The sequence below is a fragment of the Cervus canadensis genome, chromosome 10, assembly GCF_019320065.1.
Source record: "Cervus canadensis isolate Bull #8, Minnesota chromosome 10, ASM1932006v1, whole genome shotgun sequence".
In the NCBI taxonomy this organism is placed as follows: domain Eukaryota; kingdom Metazoa; phylum Chordata; class Mammalia; order Artiodactyla; family Cervidae; genus Cervus; species Cervus canadensis.
The window spans coordinates 34066889-34084349 of NC_057395.1; the positions used below are offsets into that span (position 1 = coordinate 34066889).

At 40.0% G+C, this 17461-nt stretch overlaps 1 protein-coding gene and 1 non-coding gene across 2 annotated transcripts in view; one reads left to right on the forward strand and one right to left on the reverse strand.

The window, feature by feature from the left end:
• The window catches only part of TMEM236 (transmembrane protein 236), a 39661-nt gene that overhangs the window by 13667 nt on the left and 8533 nt on the right, over positions 1 to 17461 (forward strand). Inside the window, exon 3 of the mRNA XM_043480431.1 lies at positions 1805 to 1946. Coding sequence (XP_043336366.1) covers positions 1805 to 1946 — 142 coding nt within the window. The remainder of the gene's footprint in view (positions 1 to 1804; positions 1947 to 17461) is intronic.
• LOC122449115 lies at positions 11028 to 11134 on the reverse strand. Its single transcript, XR_006271917.1, has one exon. It is a non-coding gene; the product is annotated as a U6 spliceosomal RNA (small nuclear RNA).

Consider the following 17461-nt stretch of genomic DNA (forward strand, 5'->3'; position numbering starts at 1 on the left):
TTTGTGTGTGTTGTGCAGTAACGGATTGTTTTTTTTCCCCCAAATAATATCTAATAGACTGAGCACCATTTATTAAAATGTCTGTCCTTGTCACATTTCTCTGTAGTTAATAAATCAGATGTGTGTGTCCATAGTCTATTCTGAGCTTTCTGTTCTGTTCCACGGCCTACTTTTCTATTCCTGTGCCAACACTACAATATCTTAATTCTTACATGTTTGTAATAGCTCTTTGTATCCAGAAGAGTAAAATTTCCTGTATTCCTTTTCTTCTAGATTGTCTTGCTCTTTGTATTTTCTTTTTTTCCACTTTTTTAAAATTGAAAGATAATTGCTTTACAGAATTTTGTTGTTTTTTGCCAAAAGCAACATGAAGCAGCCACAGGTATACATATGTCCCCTCCCTCTTGAACCTTCTTCCCATTTTCCTCCCCATCCCACCCCTCTAGGTTGTTACAGAGTCCCTGTTTGAGTTCCTTGAGTCATATAGCAATCCCATTGACTATTTTACATATGGTAATATAAGTTTCCATATTATTCTCTCCATACATCTCACCCTCTCCTTCTTCCTCTCCCCTCCATGTCCATAAGTCTGTTCTCTGTGTTTCTCCATTGCTGCCGTGAAAATAAATTCATCAGTACCATCTTTCTAGATTCCATGTATATATGTTAGTATACAATATTTATCTTTCTCTTTCTGATTTACTTCACTCTGTATAATAGGCTTTAGGTTCATCCACCTCATTAGAACTGACTCAAAAGCATTCCTTTTTATGGCTGAGTAATATTCCATTGTATATATGTACCACAGCTTCTTTATCCATTCATGTGTCGATGGACATTTAGGTTGCTTCCATGTTCTAGCTATTTGCTGCAATGAACATTGGGGTACATGTATCTTTTTCAATTTTGGTTTCCTCAGGGTACATGCCTAGGAGTGGGATTGCTGGGTCATATGATGGTTTTATTCCTAGTTTTTTAAGGAATCTCCATATTCATTTTAGAATCAGCTTATCATTTTCCACAGAAAAGTTGGAATTTTATTGAGGTTGTAACAAAAGATATCATTTTTAAAACTTGTATTTTATAACTCTTCTGTTTTGGGGATGAGGAAATAGTTTATCCTTTTGAGGAAGATTTTGTCCATTTACAATCATATAGTCTATGAATAATGACATTTTGCTTCTCTTTTTTCCTAATACTTAAACACTGTTTCTTTCTCTCGCTTCATTATACTGGCTAGGACTTCAGTACAGTGTTGAATAGAAATGGTAATGGTGTAACCTTTGGTTTATTCTTGTCCTCAGAGGTATTGAAAACTCTTAACGTACTGCGGTTAACTTGATATTTGCCATAGGTTTTTTGTGGATACCTTAAACTGATGAAGCAAGTGCTCCAAAGCCTAGCTGGGTTTACCCAGCTGTCTCTTCTTGGAAGACCATTCACTTTAATATTTGTCTCCTTCCTCTTTGAGCTAGGACTCTCAGAGGCTCTGTTTAGCTGTTGGGTTGGGAGAGATTCCTCTTTCCACTATTCCAGGAGCCTACTCTTAAATGTTAACGAAAATTTACTGAACTCTTTCTTTAACTGATAGAGTTCTGTCTTCCATTAACATGGATCCTAATGACATCTTTAGAAATGGTTCAAAACTTTGTGGGATTGAACACTTAAAAAGCTGAAAACCATGCTTCTAATCTTTTAACAAATGTATGTATAATTAGTGTAGCATTTCTTTCAGACTCCTCAAAGAATTGTGAACAAAGAAAGTGCAAAATTTTAATGCTTCTTAATGGTCTTCTGAAAACAGGTTCAAAAGAATATTAATGGTTCCACTGGTATCTTACCGGATATGTTACCTGACCTGCCAGTCTCCCTAGTTCTGACTTGCTTGATTGTGGTTGATATTATTGAAAAACTCAGGATATATCCTCTTAGAGGGAGGCAAAAGAGTAAGTATTCTTTTAAATACAAATATTTTTTTAAAAGTTTGACATATAATTCAACTTTCTCCCATTCTGTTATCTGTTGACATGTTTCATGATATTAAGAGCTAACATTATAGTTAGAAGATTACAAATAAAGATATCTAAATACCATTATTTTTAAACCTACTTTGATAGCTATACAGTTCTTTTCATTTCTTTTTTTGATTTTGATAGTACTGATAAATGAATAAACTTATTAAATATTGACTACTAAATCTTTAATGTTTACTCTAACAAGAAAATAACCTAAGTAAATTGTTATACATTTGTATTTTAGGAACTCTCTCAAAACCTTAAGTTTAGATGAATAAATAAGGAGTTTAGTCTGGACACGACTGAGTGATTAACACACTTTTTAGTCTGGATACTTTTGATATGGGAATTAATATGACTACTGCAGATATTTCCTGGAGATTTATATGTTTTTTTAAATTTAGTTGCTTTATAATTGTGAATTGTCAAAATGCTGAAGATTACCAAGATATGCCACATTTTCCCAAAGGGAACAGTTGAAACTAAATATCGATTGGCCTTTTTAAAAAAGTATTTTGTTAACTGAATATTTCGTTTGGTCGGTCATGAGTGCCCTCCACTTTAGTTTTATGTGATGGTATCTGTGTTCGATGTGCAATATTTGCATGGTGTGGTTATTGGATGGCAAAGATTTTGCATTTGAAATGGGTGCGTCTTGTTCATCACTCCCTGACTGATGGGGTGAATGGGGGTAAATTGAGTGAGTCATAGGAGAATGCTTTGGGATAATAAGGTGACTACTACAACCAGGAAGGAAAACTCTAGACAGTCATTTCTTATGACTCAGGGGGGAGCCACCACCGCTTCCTTATGGAAGAGTGAGCCATCCCTCTAGTACTCTTGCTTCTCAGTTTGAAAAGCAGAACTGAATTGGAGGCCACCATGAAATCTGAGACTCTGAGCTTCATATTTTGCACTTTGTCCTTTGGTGGGGGATGATAGGCTGTTATGTTTAAAATAACACAGGTGATAAGGCAGAGAAGATGACAGTGGTAGCCAATGAGTCTGTGGAGAAAAAGGTACTCCCCAGGTACACCTGCCTTCCAGAACTGAGTGTTTTGTCTTAAACTGAGGTGGTTTGAGAATTGCCAAACCCTTGACCACTTTTCTAGACTCCTTAATGACACAAGCCTATTTTGAAATTGGACCGGTTTTCATGAGTCTGTATTTTCCATGTGAATGTGAACTTTCTAAGTTTTTAGTGAAAATTCTTTTTTTTAAATGCACATGTATATTTTTGAGCATAAGTTATTGGCATTTTATACTTTAAGTGATGATTTGGTCTTTTAAAGGGAAATTTTCCTTGTATTCAGAAGTAATGCTGAAAAAAGAATCAAAATAAGAGAACACCAAGGAAGAGGTCAGTCCTAGGGAGAAGACTCTAGAACATCTTGTCCAATTGCTGCTTCTTAGTTGAAGAGCCTCTTTCCTGAGCTCGTCTCTGCTCAAACTTAGGAGGGTTAATGTCTAGTTAAGTAGCTCCATTCTTTAATAAAGTCACACATAAAAAACTATCATTCTTTCAAAATATTTTTATAAATATTAATTATATGTATACTTAATTTTTGTGTAAAATTTGAACTCAGTCTCCTATACTCATTTTAACAGGCTACTAATAAAATCAATTGTATGAATTTTGAATCAATGGGATATTCTCATTTATCCTCTGGAACATTAATATGTAAATTCATAAACGTAAATTATAAAACATCAACCTGAACATAAGCATAAATATGGTTTCATTGCATATGCTACCTTAGCATCGAAGTGGTAGGATAGGGATGTGGGATAGAGTTCAGACTCATTTGACTTCCCTTAGGAAGTGTCAGTAAAGAAAATGTATTCTGTTCTTTGCTCCGTCCAGATAGTTTGAAATGCATACATACCAGTTGTCGCAGTTTTCACCTTGTGCTAGATGAAACTAAGGTGTTCTACAATGCTTGGACCTAATGGATACTCTTGTACTAGCCTAATTATCTTTGGTTGTTGTTCTTGCATCAGTATATTTATTTATTGCAGTATAGGTGATCTACAGTGTTGTATTAATTTCTGCTGTACAGCAAAATGATTCAGTTGTACATATATAAACATTCTTTTTTATATATTATTTTCCATTATCATATCTTATCATCTCATATCTTTTCCATTATCACAGGATATTGAATATAACTCCTTGTGCTATACAGTAGGACCTTGGTGTTAACCATTCTATATATACTAGTTTGCATCTGCTAACCCCACATTCCCACTCTGTTCCTTCCCACCTCCCCAACTGTCTTAACTATTTAATTCCAAGCCACCAAAATTTGATCTTTTCAAATTTTGATTTGATTTCATTTTTCTTTTCCTAAATTTAAAAAATAATAAAAGCTCTATATTTGACATATGCTTAAACCAATCTTCACTGGCCCAAGGGATCCTTTCTGCTAACTTCCCATTACCAGTTGAAATGCCAAAGTATCAAGTGAGTACCACGTTATAAAGTCTAAGTGGGTCATTTCCCATAGACTGGGGCTCAGTTGGGAATATTTTCTGGAACACAGATCTCCAAGGCATGTAATATCACAGATGCCCATAGCACCTAATAGTGTCAAGTCCTAGTCACGTGAACAAACAATAAGAATACAAGATATAGCCTGCATGTCTCCTGCTTTTACTAATGTTAGTCACTCAGTTGTGTCTGACTTTTTGTGACCCCATGGTGGACTGTAGCCCACCAGGCTCCTTTGTTCATGGAATTCTCCAGGCAAGAATACTGGAGTGGGTAGCCATTCCTTTCTTCAGGGCATCTTCCAGACCCAGGGATCAAACGCAGGTCTCCTGCATGGCAGGCAGATTCTTTACCATTTGAGCCACAAGGGAGTGGCTTTTAGTAATATGTGAGTACAATTGAGCACACTTTAGCATTTCCATCTGAATTTTGCTAGCTTGGTCCCAACCTCTTCGTGACTGGACTTCATCGCTCTTCTTCTTTCTGTATTATTCTCTCTCTCATTTTTAAACTAGACCCAAGATGTATCTCCCATGGTCTCATTTGTTGGTCTAGACTGTTGAATATCCTCTGGAGTGTGTGGGCTTCAGCAGTTGTGGCACACAGGCTTAGTTGCTCCATGGCATTTGGAATCTTCCCGGACCAGGCATTGAACCTGTGTTCCCTACATTGGCAGGCGGATTCTTATCCGCTGTGCCACCAGGGAAGTCCCCTCCTAGTTTTTAGCTACTACAAACATTATTGTTTTGACTTTTTCAGAAGTGAAAGGGTTGAGAAGAGGAAGACAAGGATATGGTTAAAATAAATAAGATGCTGTGTATTTGAGCTGAACAGGGGAGACCTGCCCAGTTAGGTCACAGGTGTGTGGTTGGTGCAGGGGGTCTCTGTTTGCGGGGACCCTCTGCCATGTACAGGAGTCAGCAGCCACTCACTCTGTGATGTGTCTAGCCTAGCAGAGATTGGAGACAGAGAGAGTTAACTGTTGCTGGATAGCAGCCGAATGATATCAGTATGATGACCACAGACACTGTCCTTAGGAGACCCTGAGCATTGCACATGCCCAGACTCCTTGGCAACAGCCCTAGCCAGAAGAGAGGGACTATTGCGGACTGGCTGCTCATGAGGGCGAACACAGAGGGGCCACAAGGGATTGTACCAGTGGGGTGGCAAGGTGGTTTGGCTCCATGGGGGGTGTCTGCAGAGTCAGACGTGACTTGCTAGAAGTGAGATCAACAGGCTATTTGAGTGGAAAACATCATAGCCCTGCAGAGAAGGCGGTTTCCACTGTCACATCAGTAAGAGGTGCCAGGTATGATGTTGGCAGTGTAAGGTTTTCAAATAAATCTGCTCTCAGTGGCTGTGCTCCAGCTCCTTGTGTGTAGTCTCTTTAATACCCAGAGATTTGGACCAAGTGCTGCAGGCACTTCAGCAGCACAGATGATTATTTCTTCAAGTGAAATGCCTCCGTGTGCAATTTCACGCTCAAAGGATATGCAAGGTTTTAAGGCTGGCATATGTAATTTATTTAAAGTTCTCTAAGCACTTCTGATGCCCACCCTGATTGAGAGCCTTTGACCATAGAAAGTATCAGGAACTGAGACCAATAGCAAGTTAAAAGCCAAGAGATAAAATCCAAATTCTGAAAGGAATCTCCTTTCCAGATTTCCTTGAAATGGAACTTATCACTTCATAACAAAATAGCATGTTAGAGATGTTACAGATGGGAAAAGAAATTAAAAAAAAAAAAAAAAAGGGACGCTGCTTTTCTCTGAATAAAATGAATGGCATCTTGAGTTCCCCTTTGCTTCTTTTTAAGAAAAAGCTTATCACACAGTCTGAACCCAGTGTGTGCGCTGGTTTCCATAATGTGTTTTGCAATGGGGTTAGAGAGTACATATGAGGAACACTGAGTCCGCAGCCATGCCAAGAAGGGGAGGGGGGCATTTCCTTTTATACCCTCCCTTTGCTGTTTAGAAGAAGGAAGTTTCAGAAAAGTATGTCAGCTCTAGGATTTTTTCCCCCCTTCTCAAGAAACAAGTAGCCATTTACCAGACTGGGGGTGAGAGAAGGGTAGAGTTTCTGATTTATAACTTCTAATGAAGCACCAGCTGTCAGGATTAGGTCAGCGCCGACCGGGCCAGAAACTAGACTGTCCTGGTTCCTGTGCCAAACGACATGGGGCGTCAGGTGTTCTCAGGTCTGAACTGACTCCCTTTGAGTAGGACAGCTTTACGTGATTGTAGCAATTTGGCATTTAATTTTTTTTTCTCTAGGAAGGAAGTAAAATGTATGAACATTTTTAATATATAAAGTGCAGTTTTTGAGAATTGCAAGGTATTTTCAAAATAAACATTTTCAGCATCTGGTAAGAGAAAGAGAACATAAAGAATTCAGCAGGCAATACTTTATTTTTTTTAAACCTAACTTTATTTTATTAGCTTTTTGGCCACAGGACATGCGGAATCTTCGTTCCCAACCAGGGATGGAACCTATGCCCCCTGGGTGGAAGGAAGTCCAGCATGCATTACTTTATAATAAGCAACAAAAATTTAAGGCCCCAGCTAGAAATTAAAGAGATAGGTCATGCATTTTTGGTATCTAAATTTTCTTGCATAGGATTGGAGAGAGTGACAGGTTGTGGAGCTGATGGCCAGAGAGCCTTTTAAGTCGTGTATACATTAGTAGTGGGACACCAATTTGCACAGACTCTGTTGTTTCGGGTGGAGTCGGTGTTGTAAAGGCTGCTTCCTATGAACTCACAAACTCTTCTTGGAATCACTCATTGGCACGTCTGCCCGTGCTAGGTCACTCCTGTCGCTGCTGGTGCCTGGGAGGCTTTGGAAAACCTTGAGTCCCCGCCACCTTCGCGGGGTCCTAGAGGCTGGGCGAGCTCACACCGCGCATGCGCATGTTCTGTGGCGGCCACAGTCTCTGGAAGGTACCCAGGCTGCACTGCCAGGAATTCCCAATGCCTTCCGAAGCTTCTCATCTTGCTTCAAGGGCTGTCTTTAGGACCCTGAGGCAGAGGGCTATCTGAGTGGTAGACCTCATGCAGGACTCGCAAGTTTTCCTGTGATGTGAGAGGATTGAGAGCATGGGGGAGGTTGGGTCAGGGGGAAGGGGTTATTATTCAGCCTAGCTTTGATGGTTGGGCTTCCTTCCCTTAGTGCGGATTCCGCCCTCCCCCCACCCCCACCAGAATGCCCGTGGTGCCCTCATGCTTATAGAACTCCGTACCAGGAGTTCCTCCTACCGTTTATGCAGCAAATTTTTATGGAGGATCTGGTCCAAACCAGGCATTCCACTAGGTGCTGGGGGTACAGTGGTGGGGTGAGAGGGAGAGGTGGTGAAAGCAGAGTCCCCTGTGCATGGAGCTCACCATCTAGCGGGGCTTCCCCGATGGCTCACTAGGTAAAGAATCCAACTGCCAGTGCAGGAGACCGGGGTTCCAGCCCTGGGTCAGGAAGATCCCCTGGTGGAGAAAATGGCAACCCACTCCAGTATTCTTGTCTGAAAAATTCCATGGACAGAGGAGCCTGTTTGGCTACAGTCCATGGGATCGCAAAAAGTCAGACGTGGTTGAGCATGCACGCACAGTCTAGTGGGTGCAATAGCAGGTTTCTAAAACTACACTAACAAATACGTATAGTTAAAGCTAAGTGTTCTGAATGCAAGGAATCAGGCTCATTCCCACGTGTGTCCTTTTTGTTACCCAGAATGGGCTCAGGCTGGGTTTCTAGCTATGGTCTATATCCAAGCACTTAACTAGTAGAGGAATATCAAACCATTTCAAAAATCTAGAATTATTTAATATTTATTGTATATTAATGTATATTATATGGCTTCCCAAGTGGCGCTAGTGGTAAAGAATCCGCCTGCCAATGCAGGAGACTCTAGAGGCTCAGGCTGGATCCCTGGGTTGGAAAGATCCTCTGGAGCAGGAAATCGCAATCCACAGCAGTATTCTTGCCTGGGAAACCCCATGGACAGAGGAGCCTGGTGGGCTACAGCCAATGGGATTGCAAAGAGTTGGACATGACTGAAAGCACACACAGACACACACGTGCACAGTGCATATTAATATATGATTATGTTAATTATTAGCATAATTAATATAATTAATAATTATAGTGTATATTTTATACTTAATATATATTAAATGTGGAAAATAGATTTTCTATTTATATATTGTTAATTAAATTACATTCTCTGATCTAAACACCTATCAAAGAGAAGGACTAGAATATCTCAAATGAAAAACTGAAGATTAGAATATTAAGAAAGTTTTCACAATCTTAAAAAATGGAGTTTAAAAAAATCAATAATTTTATGTGTTGAGCGGTTCTTGTCCAGTGTTACATGTCTATAGAGGGAAAGATGGTCTTTACCAAGCCTTCCTGCTGTGTCATCAGACAAAGGAATTCTCTTAGAATTTCACATTGCCTAAAATTAAGAAATCATACATTTATTAATATTTCTTCTCAGATTTGTGCAATGTCTAGCAGGGAACTGAAAGTGAATTGAGGGCATTGAATTTACTGGATCCAATGCCTTTTAAAGAAAAAGTTGTCACCATTGTTTCACTGCTGAGAATGTATGCCCATGAGATTCTGCAGAACTGATGATGGACTGAATTCATTATTGTCATTATTTTATGAAAACTTGTGTACAGTTTTGAGCAGAGAGATAGTAGTATGCTGGTCAGTATTTAAACTGTCTCTCCTGGTTGAGGAGGGGTAAAAGTCCTTATGGGTAGCATTTGCCAGTTTTTCTAGTGTGAGTACTCTCATCATGACCAATTTCCAGATACCAAGGTGGTATCGCTGATCACTGATCACAGAATTGAGAAGTGGTACATACTACAGGCTCTTGTCAGCTGGTGCAAGCTGTCTCTGCCTGCATAGGGAATATCCATGCAGTAGTTTTTTTCTTTGTGACATGGACAGGCAAATCTAAGAATTAAAGAATCAGGCTCTATAGTGTGACACTCTGTCTCCAACTTTTTGACTTCTCCTGATATATGGGGTGCTGGGTTGCAGTGTAACTATAACCAAAGTTGAACAAACTGTAATCACTGTTTACTGCATTCTATTTTCTATTTTCTTCTAATTCATTTGAAACAATAGATGGTTTAGCAATGGCTACCGGTTACTTATTTAACACATAAGTAACTGTTTCTCTGTGTCAGGCACTACTTTAAATGCTTTACAAACACTGATTCAATTAATCATAATCATGCTGGGAGGTTGGTGGTGGGTTTCATCATTTATTTCTTGGCAGTGATGTTACTTGTCTTCCAACCTCAGACATGCTTCTCAAAGGAAACTGTGTGTAGACACAGGTTAGTGAGTTTAGTCAGTTGTTCAGTCCCTAAGTCATGTCCAACTCTTTGCAGCCCCATGTACTGCAGCACACCAGGCTTCCCTGTCCTTCACTATCTCCCAGAGTTTGTTCAAACTCATGTCCGTTGAATTAATGATGCCATACAACCATGTCATCCTCTGTCTCCCCCTTCTCCTGCCCTCAATCTTTCCCAGCATTAGGGTGTTTTCCAATGAGTAGGCTTTTCACATCAGGTAGCCAAAGTATTGGAGCTTCAGCATCAGTCCTTCCAATGCATATTCAGGGTTGATTTCCTTTAGGATTGACTGGTTTGGAGAGGGTCAAAATAACAGTGGTTATAATCTGTGTTTTAAACACTTAGACATATTAAAGTGTTTCTTTTAGATGCTGTATATTTTATTATTTTTTATTCTCTTAAAGTACTATGACTAAAGTTCTTTGTGTGTTTCATATATTTTTAAAAAATCTTCCATAGGACTGTGACTTTTCTTCTTTTCCAGATTTTTTTCCCCTCATCATGTTATATCTAAATTATTAGCATTTTGCTTTCTCTAGACCATTTTGTCTCAGGGCAAAATTAACTTTGGAAACTGTTCATCTAGACCTGTCATACTTTTTCTGACCAAGTCTTTATTTATTTATTTATTTTTAAATTAATTAATTAATTTATTTTACTTTACAATATTGTATTGGTTTTGCCATACATTGACTTGAATCTGCCATGGGTGTACATGTGTTCCCCATCCTGAACCCCCCTACCACCTTCCTCCCCATCCCATCCCTCTGGGTCATCCCAGTGCACCAGCCCTGAGCACCCTGTCTCATGCATCAAACCTGGACTAGCGATTCATTTCACATATGATAATTTACATGTTTCAATGCCACTCTCCCATATCATCCCGCCCTCACTCTCTCTCACAGAGTCCAAAAGGCTGTTCAATACATCTGTGTCTGTTTTGCTGTCTCGCATACAGGGTTATTGTTACCATCTTTCTAAATTCCATATATATGCGTTAGTATACTGTATTGGTGTTTTTCTTTCTGGCTTACTTCACTCTGTATAATAGGCTCCAGTTTCATCCACCTCATTAGAACTGATTCACATGTATTCTTTTTAATGGCTGAGTAATATTCCATTGTGTATACGTACCACAGCTTTCTTTTTTTTTTTTTTTCTTTCAAATATGGAACGCTTCACGAATTTGCGTGTCATCCTTGCGCAGGGGCCATGCTAATCTTCTCTGTATCGTTCCAATTTTAGTATATGTGCTGCTGAAGCGAGCACGTACCACAGCTTTCTTATCCATTCATCTGCTGATGGACATCTAGGTTGCTTCCATGTCCTGGCTGTTATAAACAGTGCTGCGATGAACATTGGGGTGCACGTGTCTCTTTCAGTTCTGGTTTCCTCAGTGTGTATGCCCAGGAGTGGGATTGCTGGGTCATATGGCAGTTCTATTTCCAGTTTTTTAGGGAATCTCCACACTGTTCTCCATAGCGGCTGTACTAGTTTGCATTCCCACCAACAGTGTAAGAGGGTTCCCTTTTCGCCACACCCTCTCCAGCATTTATTGCCTGTAGACTTTTGGATAGCTGCCATTCTGACTGGTGTGAAATGGTACCCCATTGTGGTTTTGATTTGCATTTCTCTGATAATGAGTGATGTTGATCATCTTTTCATGTGTTTGTTAGCCATCTGTATGTCTTCTTTGGAGAAATGTCTGTTTAGTTATTTGGCCCACTTTTTAATTGGGTCGTTTATTTTTCTGGAATTGAGCTTCAGGAGTTGCTTGTATATTTTTGAGATTAATCCTTTGTCTATTGCTTCATTTGCTATTGTTTTCTCCCATTCTGAAGGCTGTCTTTTTACCTCGCTTATAGTTTCCTCTGTTGTGCAGAAGCTTTTAATTTTAATTAGGTCCCATTTGTTTATTTTTGGTTTTATTTCCAATATTTTGGGAGGTGGGTCATAGAGGATCCTACTGTGCTGACCGAGTCTTTAATTTCATCTTCTGGTTGCTGTGAGTTGAGGAACAATCTAATGGGGCATTGGCTGCCTTGACAGCCTCAACAGCTTCTTTGCTGAATCCCCAAGTCATCTTTCCTTCCCTCCAATGTCGTCATCTTCAGTGAACTTAGAATCAAGTCCACAGACTATCATGGCCAATAACTGGCTCTACCATAGGCAATGTGGTCTAATGGTTAGATGTTTGAGTTTCATGCTCCATCCTTCTTACTTGCTGTGTGACCCTAGAAACAACTCTTAGTCTCTCCCTACCTCAGTTTGTTTATCTTTAAAATGGGAAAATAGGAGACTTACCCAGTGGTCCAGGGGTTAAGACTCCCCCTTCCAATACAGGGGATGTGGGTTCAGTCCCTGCTTGGGACACTAAGATCCCACATGCCTCATGGCCAAAAACTATAAAACAGAAGTAATATTGTAACAAACTCAATAAAGACTTTAAAAATGGTGCACATGAAAAAAAAATCTTTAAAGAAAATACATTTAAAAATAAAATGGGAAAATAGTAGTAGCTACATCATAGAGGTTTATTATTATTGAACCTTTGTTGATTTACAATATTGTGTTAGTTTCAAGTGTACATCAAAGTGATTCAGTTATATATCAATATATTGATATGTATATATTCAAATTCTTTTCTGTTATGGGTTATTACAAGATGTTGAATATAGTCGTCAGTGTTATACAGTAAATCCTTGTTGTTTGTCTGTTTCACATGTAGCAGTGTGTATCTGTTAATCCCGTATTCCTAATTTACCCCTCTCTCCACTGTCCCCTTTGGTAACCAGAGCATACAGTTTTTATAAGGATTAAGTGAATGGATGCATAGGAAGGACTTAACACAGTTCCTCGTATATAGAAAACTCTGCATAAACCATAGCTTCTCTCCTCTTCTCTGTCTGCTTCCCCCTCCTCACACTGTCCTTTCAGTTCACGTTAGCTGAAGGATCTTTTTTTGGGGGAGGGGGGAGCTGTGCTGGGTCTTCGTGACAGCACGCAGGCTTCTCTAGTTGTGGTGCACAGGCTTCGTCGCCCCGTAGCATGTGCGATCTTAATTCCCCGACTAGGGATCGAATCCGTGACCCATGTGCCCTGCATTGGAAGGCGGATTCTTAACCATTGGACCACCAGGAAAGTCCCTTTAGCCGAAAGATATTTGCACCTTCTCTCTCTACCACCTGAAAAATTCTTTCTCCATTCTTCACATAATTTATTCCTATGTAGTCTTTAGGTCTCTGCTTAACTGTCAATCTTCCCTGGTGGCTCAGAAGGTAAAGCGTCTGCCTACAATGCGGGAGACCAGGGTTCAATCCCTGGGTCAGGAAGATCTCCTGGAGAAGGAAGTGGCAACCCACTCCAATATTCTTGCCTGGAAAATCCCATGGACGGAGGAGCCTTGTAGGCTACAGTCCATGGGGTCTCAGAGTCAGACACGACTGAACGACTTCACTTTCACTTTACTGTCACTTTGGAGATGAGCTGAGCTTGACTGCCAGTCTAATTCAGACTATCTGGTGTAGCCTCTCCTCACAGAACTTACCTTCCTTTGAAAGCCCTGCCACAGTTTATTCCTCTGTGCTTGTTGATGTGATGTCAGGAGACAGGGTGATGAAATCAGGCACGTTACCTGCTGCACTGTTCTCAAAACCCAGTCTGAGCTTGGAACAGCACTCAGCAGTTTGATCACAGCAGACAGCTTGGTTGCCCAATTGTTTTAGCCCTTAAAGAACATCAGGAGCAGGTTTTTGGCCACACCATGAGGTGATCTTAATTCCCTGACCAGGGATTGAACCTGTGTCCCTTGCAGTGGAAGCATGGAATCTTAACCACTGGACCACCTGGGAATTCCCATGAGGAGCAGTTTTGAAGCTGCTGTTTGCAGAGGCAGTGTTGATGCCTCTTCCCTGCCACTGGTATGACCTAGCACGTGCCTGCTGTTGGCACTTGATCCCAGCCCCCATTTTCCTTCATAAAGGCTGTTTTACCCCTAAGCTAAGATTTCCCTTTTCCAAGTTGACTTTACAGAAGAAATTTTGGAATGAATATAAATATTGATTTCTTTTAAAATGTGCAGTCTAAGTAGCTGCTTCATTCCTGCCTTGTTTTTAGCTGCCCTTTCTTATGATCCTTCTCTCTTTCTCTTTTTATTTAAGTAACTTTTCAGTTCAGTTCAGTCACTCAGTCATGTCTGACTCTTTGCGACCCGATGGACTGCAGCACACCAGGCCTCCCTGTCTATCACCAACTCCCGGAGCTTACTCAAACTCATGTCCATTGAGTTGGTGATGCCATCCAACCATCTCATCCTCTCTCATTCCCTTCTCCTCCCACCTTCAATCTTTCCCAGCATCAGGGTCTTTTCCAATGAGTTGGTTCTTTGCATCAGGTGGCCAAAGTATTGGAGTTTCAGCTTCAGCACCAGTCCTTCCAATGAATATTCACTGGAGTCTTCTCCAACACCACAGTTCAAAAACATCAATTCTTTGGTGTTCAGCTTTCTTTATAGTCCAGCTCTCACATCCATACATGGCTATTGGAAAAACCATAGCCTTGACTAGACGGACCTTTGTTGGTAAAGTGATGTCTCTGCTTTTTAATATGCTGTCTAGGTTGGTCATAACTTTTCTTCCAAGGAGCAAGCATCTTTTAATTTCATGGCTTCAGTCACCATCTGCAGTGATTTTTGAGTCCCCAAAAGTAAAGTCTGTCACTGTTTCCATTGTTTCCCCATCTATTTGCCATGGAGTGATGTGACTGGATGCCATGATCTTAGTTTTCTGAATGTTGAGCTTTAAGCCAACTCTTTCACTCTTCTCTTTCACTTTCATCAAGAGGCTCTTTAGTTCTTCTTCACTTTCTGCCATGGGGTGCTGTCATCTGCGTATCTGAGGTTATTGATATTTCTTCTGGCAATCTCGATTCCAGCTTGTGTTAATTCCTAAAATAACATGAGTAGAGAAAATAAAGAAAATGAAGAGAAAAATAACTTTTTTTGCTTTCTCTTTCTCTTTGCAAGAGGAATACATGCTCACTGTAGAAAATTCCTCCCTCCTGATTTGTTATATTGTACTTACATTTTCCCTGGAAGTGATCAAAAAAGTTTTGGGGTAAAAGTTAGAGATAGAAATACATCACTATAAAGAAATGATAAAGTAAAAGAGGTATGTTACCTACTTAAACATTTTTCTGTTATCAAAATTGCATTTCTTTAATTATATAGTATGCACAGTGAGGACAAAAAGTTTTGGTGACTGGCTTTAGCTGTGGGGAACTACATAGAATGGCTATTTGTGCTTTTTACAGAGAATGTGAGCCTTTAAGGAAGTGAACAGATTGCTCTTTGTGTTTATATCTTTTACAGATTTTGCACAAATAAATATAGTTTCCCCCAAACGGAACCCTGACAATTAACAGCAACAATAAAAAAATTCCACTGTGAGTGGAGATTTTAAAAAATATTTATTTGGAGGGAAAGTGATCATGGAGCCTAAGGAAACAGTAACGAATACATGAATGTTTACATGACTGGAAGACAAATTTACTGGTCTGTTCTAATGACCAGATGGTTTCTTGACATCCTCAACTCTGCCCTCCCCTCTGAGAGGCCAGCAGAGCTTTCCAGCTTGTAATTATAGTGCTTCTTACTTGGTAAAAGGACTAGTCCCTTAAGCTAGTCCCCAAATCTAAACTAGTCCCTAATGAGCTATGGAGAAATGGGAGGCTTCCAGATCTGGTTTTACCAAATACACATGGATTAAGGCCTTCTCATTTCATTAAAAATGAACCCTACCTAAAAATTCATTGCTCAAGACTTATGGACACGGCTGGGGAGTTGAGGGGGAGAAGGAGAGGGTGGGAGGTAAGGAGAGAGTAACATGGAAACGTATATTACCATGTGTAAAATAGACAGCCAATGGGAATTTGCTGTTTGTCTCAGGGAACTCAAACTGGGGCTTGGTAACAGCCTAGAAGGGTGGGATGAGTGGGAAGTGGGAGGGAGGTTCAAGTGGGAAGGGACATGGGTAAACCTATGGCTGATTGATGTTGATGTTTGATAGAAACCAATACTATAAAGCAATTATCCTTCAATTAAAAATAAATAGATAAAAAAAGAATTTATTGTTCAAACCAGCAGCTCTTATCCTCAGATATTATGACTCTCACTGTTTAAAAACTGTTAATGTGTCACTTCTTAGATGGCACTTCCTGGCCTTGAAACAATGCTGAATTTGCAGTCATTCGCAAGAGCCTGGATTATATGCTGTGTTCTTCATATTGACAAAGGAGTTTGGGTTTTCACTTGAACACTTTTATCTACTAAGAGAGGTGAAGGAGTGTGCTCTAAGACACAACACACTCTATATTTTCTACATTAGCTTTTTTTGGTAAAATAAGAGATACAATTGATGTAAGTGAGCACCTGAGTTTTAAAAGATGATTTTATGGTTATTAAAATAACTTGAAAAAGAAGTTAGAAAAATAAGTATATTTTTCTCTCTTGAGTGTAATTTATCAAAATGATTCCTTACTCTGACTTCATTAACTATGATACTCTCTAGGTCCATCCATATTGCTGCAAATGGCATTATTTCATTTTTTTTAAATTTATTTTTATGGCTGAGCAGTGTTCTATTGTCATATGGTCTCACTTATATGTGAAATCTAATTTTAAAAAATGACACAGAGCTTCCCTGGTGGTTCAGTGGTAAAGAATCTGCCTGCTAATTCAGGAGACATGGGATCGATCCCTCGTTTGGAAAGATTCCACATGCCACAGAACAACTAAGCCCATGCATCACAACTATCAAGCCTGTGCTCTAGAGTCCAGGAGCTGCAACTGTTGAGCCCACTACTGAAGCCTGCACACCCTGGAGCCTGTGCTCTGCAACAAGAAGGGCCACTGCAGTGCGAAGCCCACTCACCACAACTAGAGAGTAGCCCCTACCTGCTGCAACTAAAGGAAAGCCTGTGCAGCAGCAAAGGCCCCGCTCGGCCAAAAATAATTAAATAAAATTATTTTTTAAATGACAGAAATGAACTTATTACAGAACAGAAACAGACTCACAGATTTCGAAATCAGACTTATGGTTGCCAAAGGGGAAACATGGCAGGAAGGGATAAATTGGGAAATTGCAATTTACATATACATACTACTATATATAAAATAGATAACTAAAAAGGACCTACTGTAATAGCACAGGGAACTCTACTCAATATTTTGTAATAACTTGGATGGGAAAGAATCTGAAAAAGAGGAGCTTGGTAGGCCATAGTCCATGGGGTCACAAGAGTCAGATACGAATGAGGGACTCAGTCAATCACCATCAGTTCAGTTCAGTTCAGTCACTCAGTCATGTCCGACTCTTTGTGACCCCATGAACCGCAACATGCCAGGCCTCCCTGTCCATTACCAACTCCCGGAGTTCACCCAAACTCACGTCTATTGAGTTGGTGATGCCATCCAACCATCCCATCCTCTGTCAGCCCCTGCTCCTCCTGCCTTCAATCTTTCCCAGCATCAGGGTCTTTTCCAATGAGTCAGCTCTTTGCATCAGGTGGCCAAAGTATTGGAGTTTCAGCTTCAACATC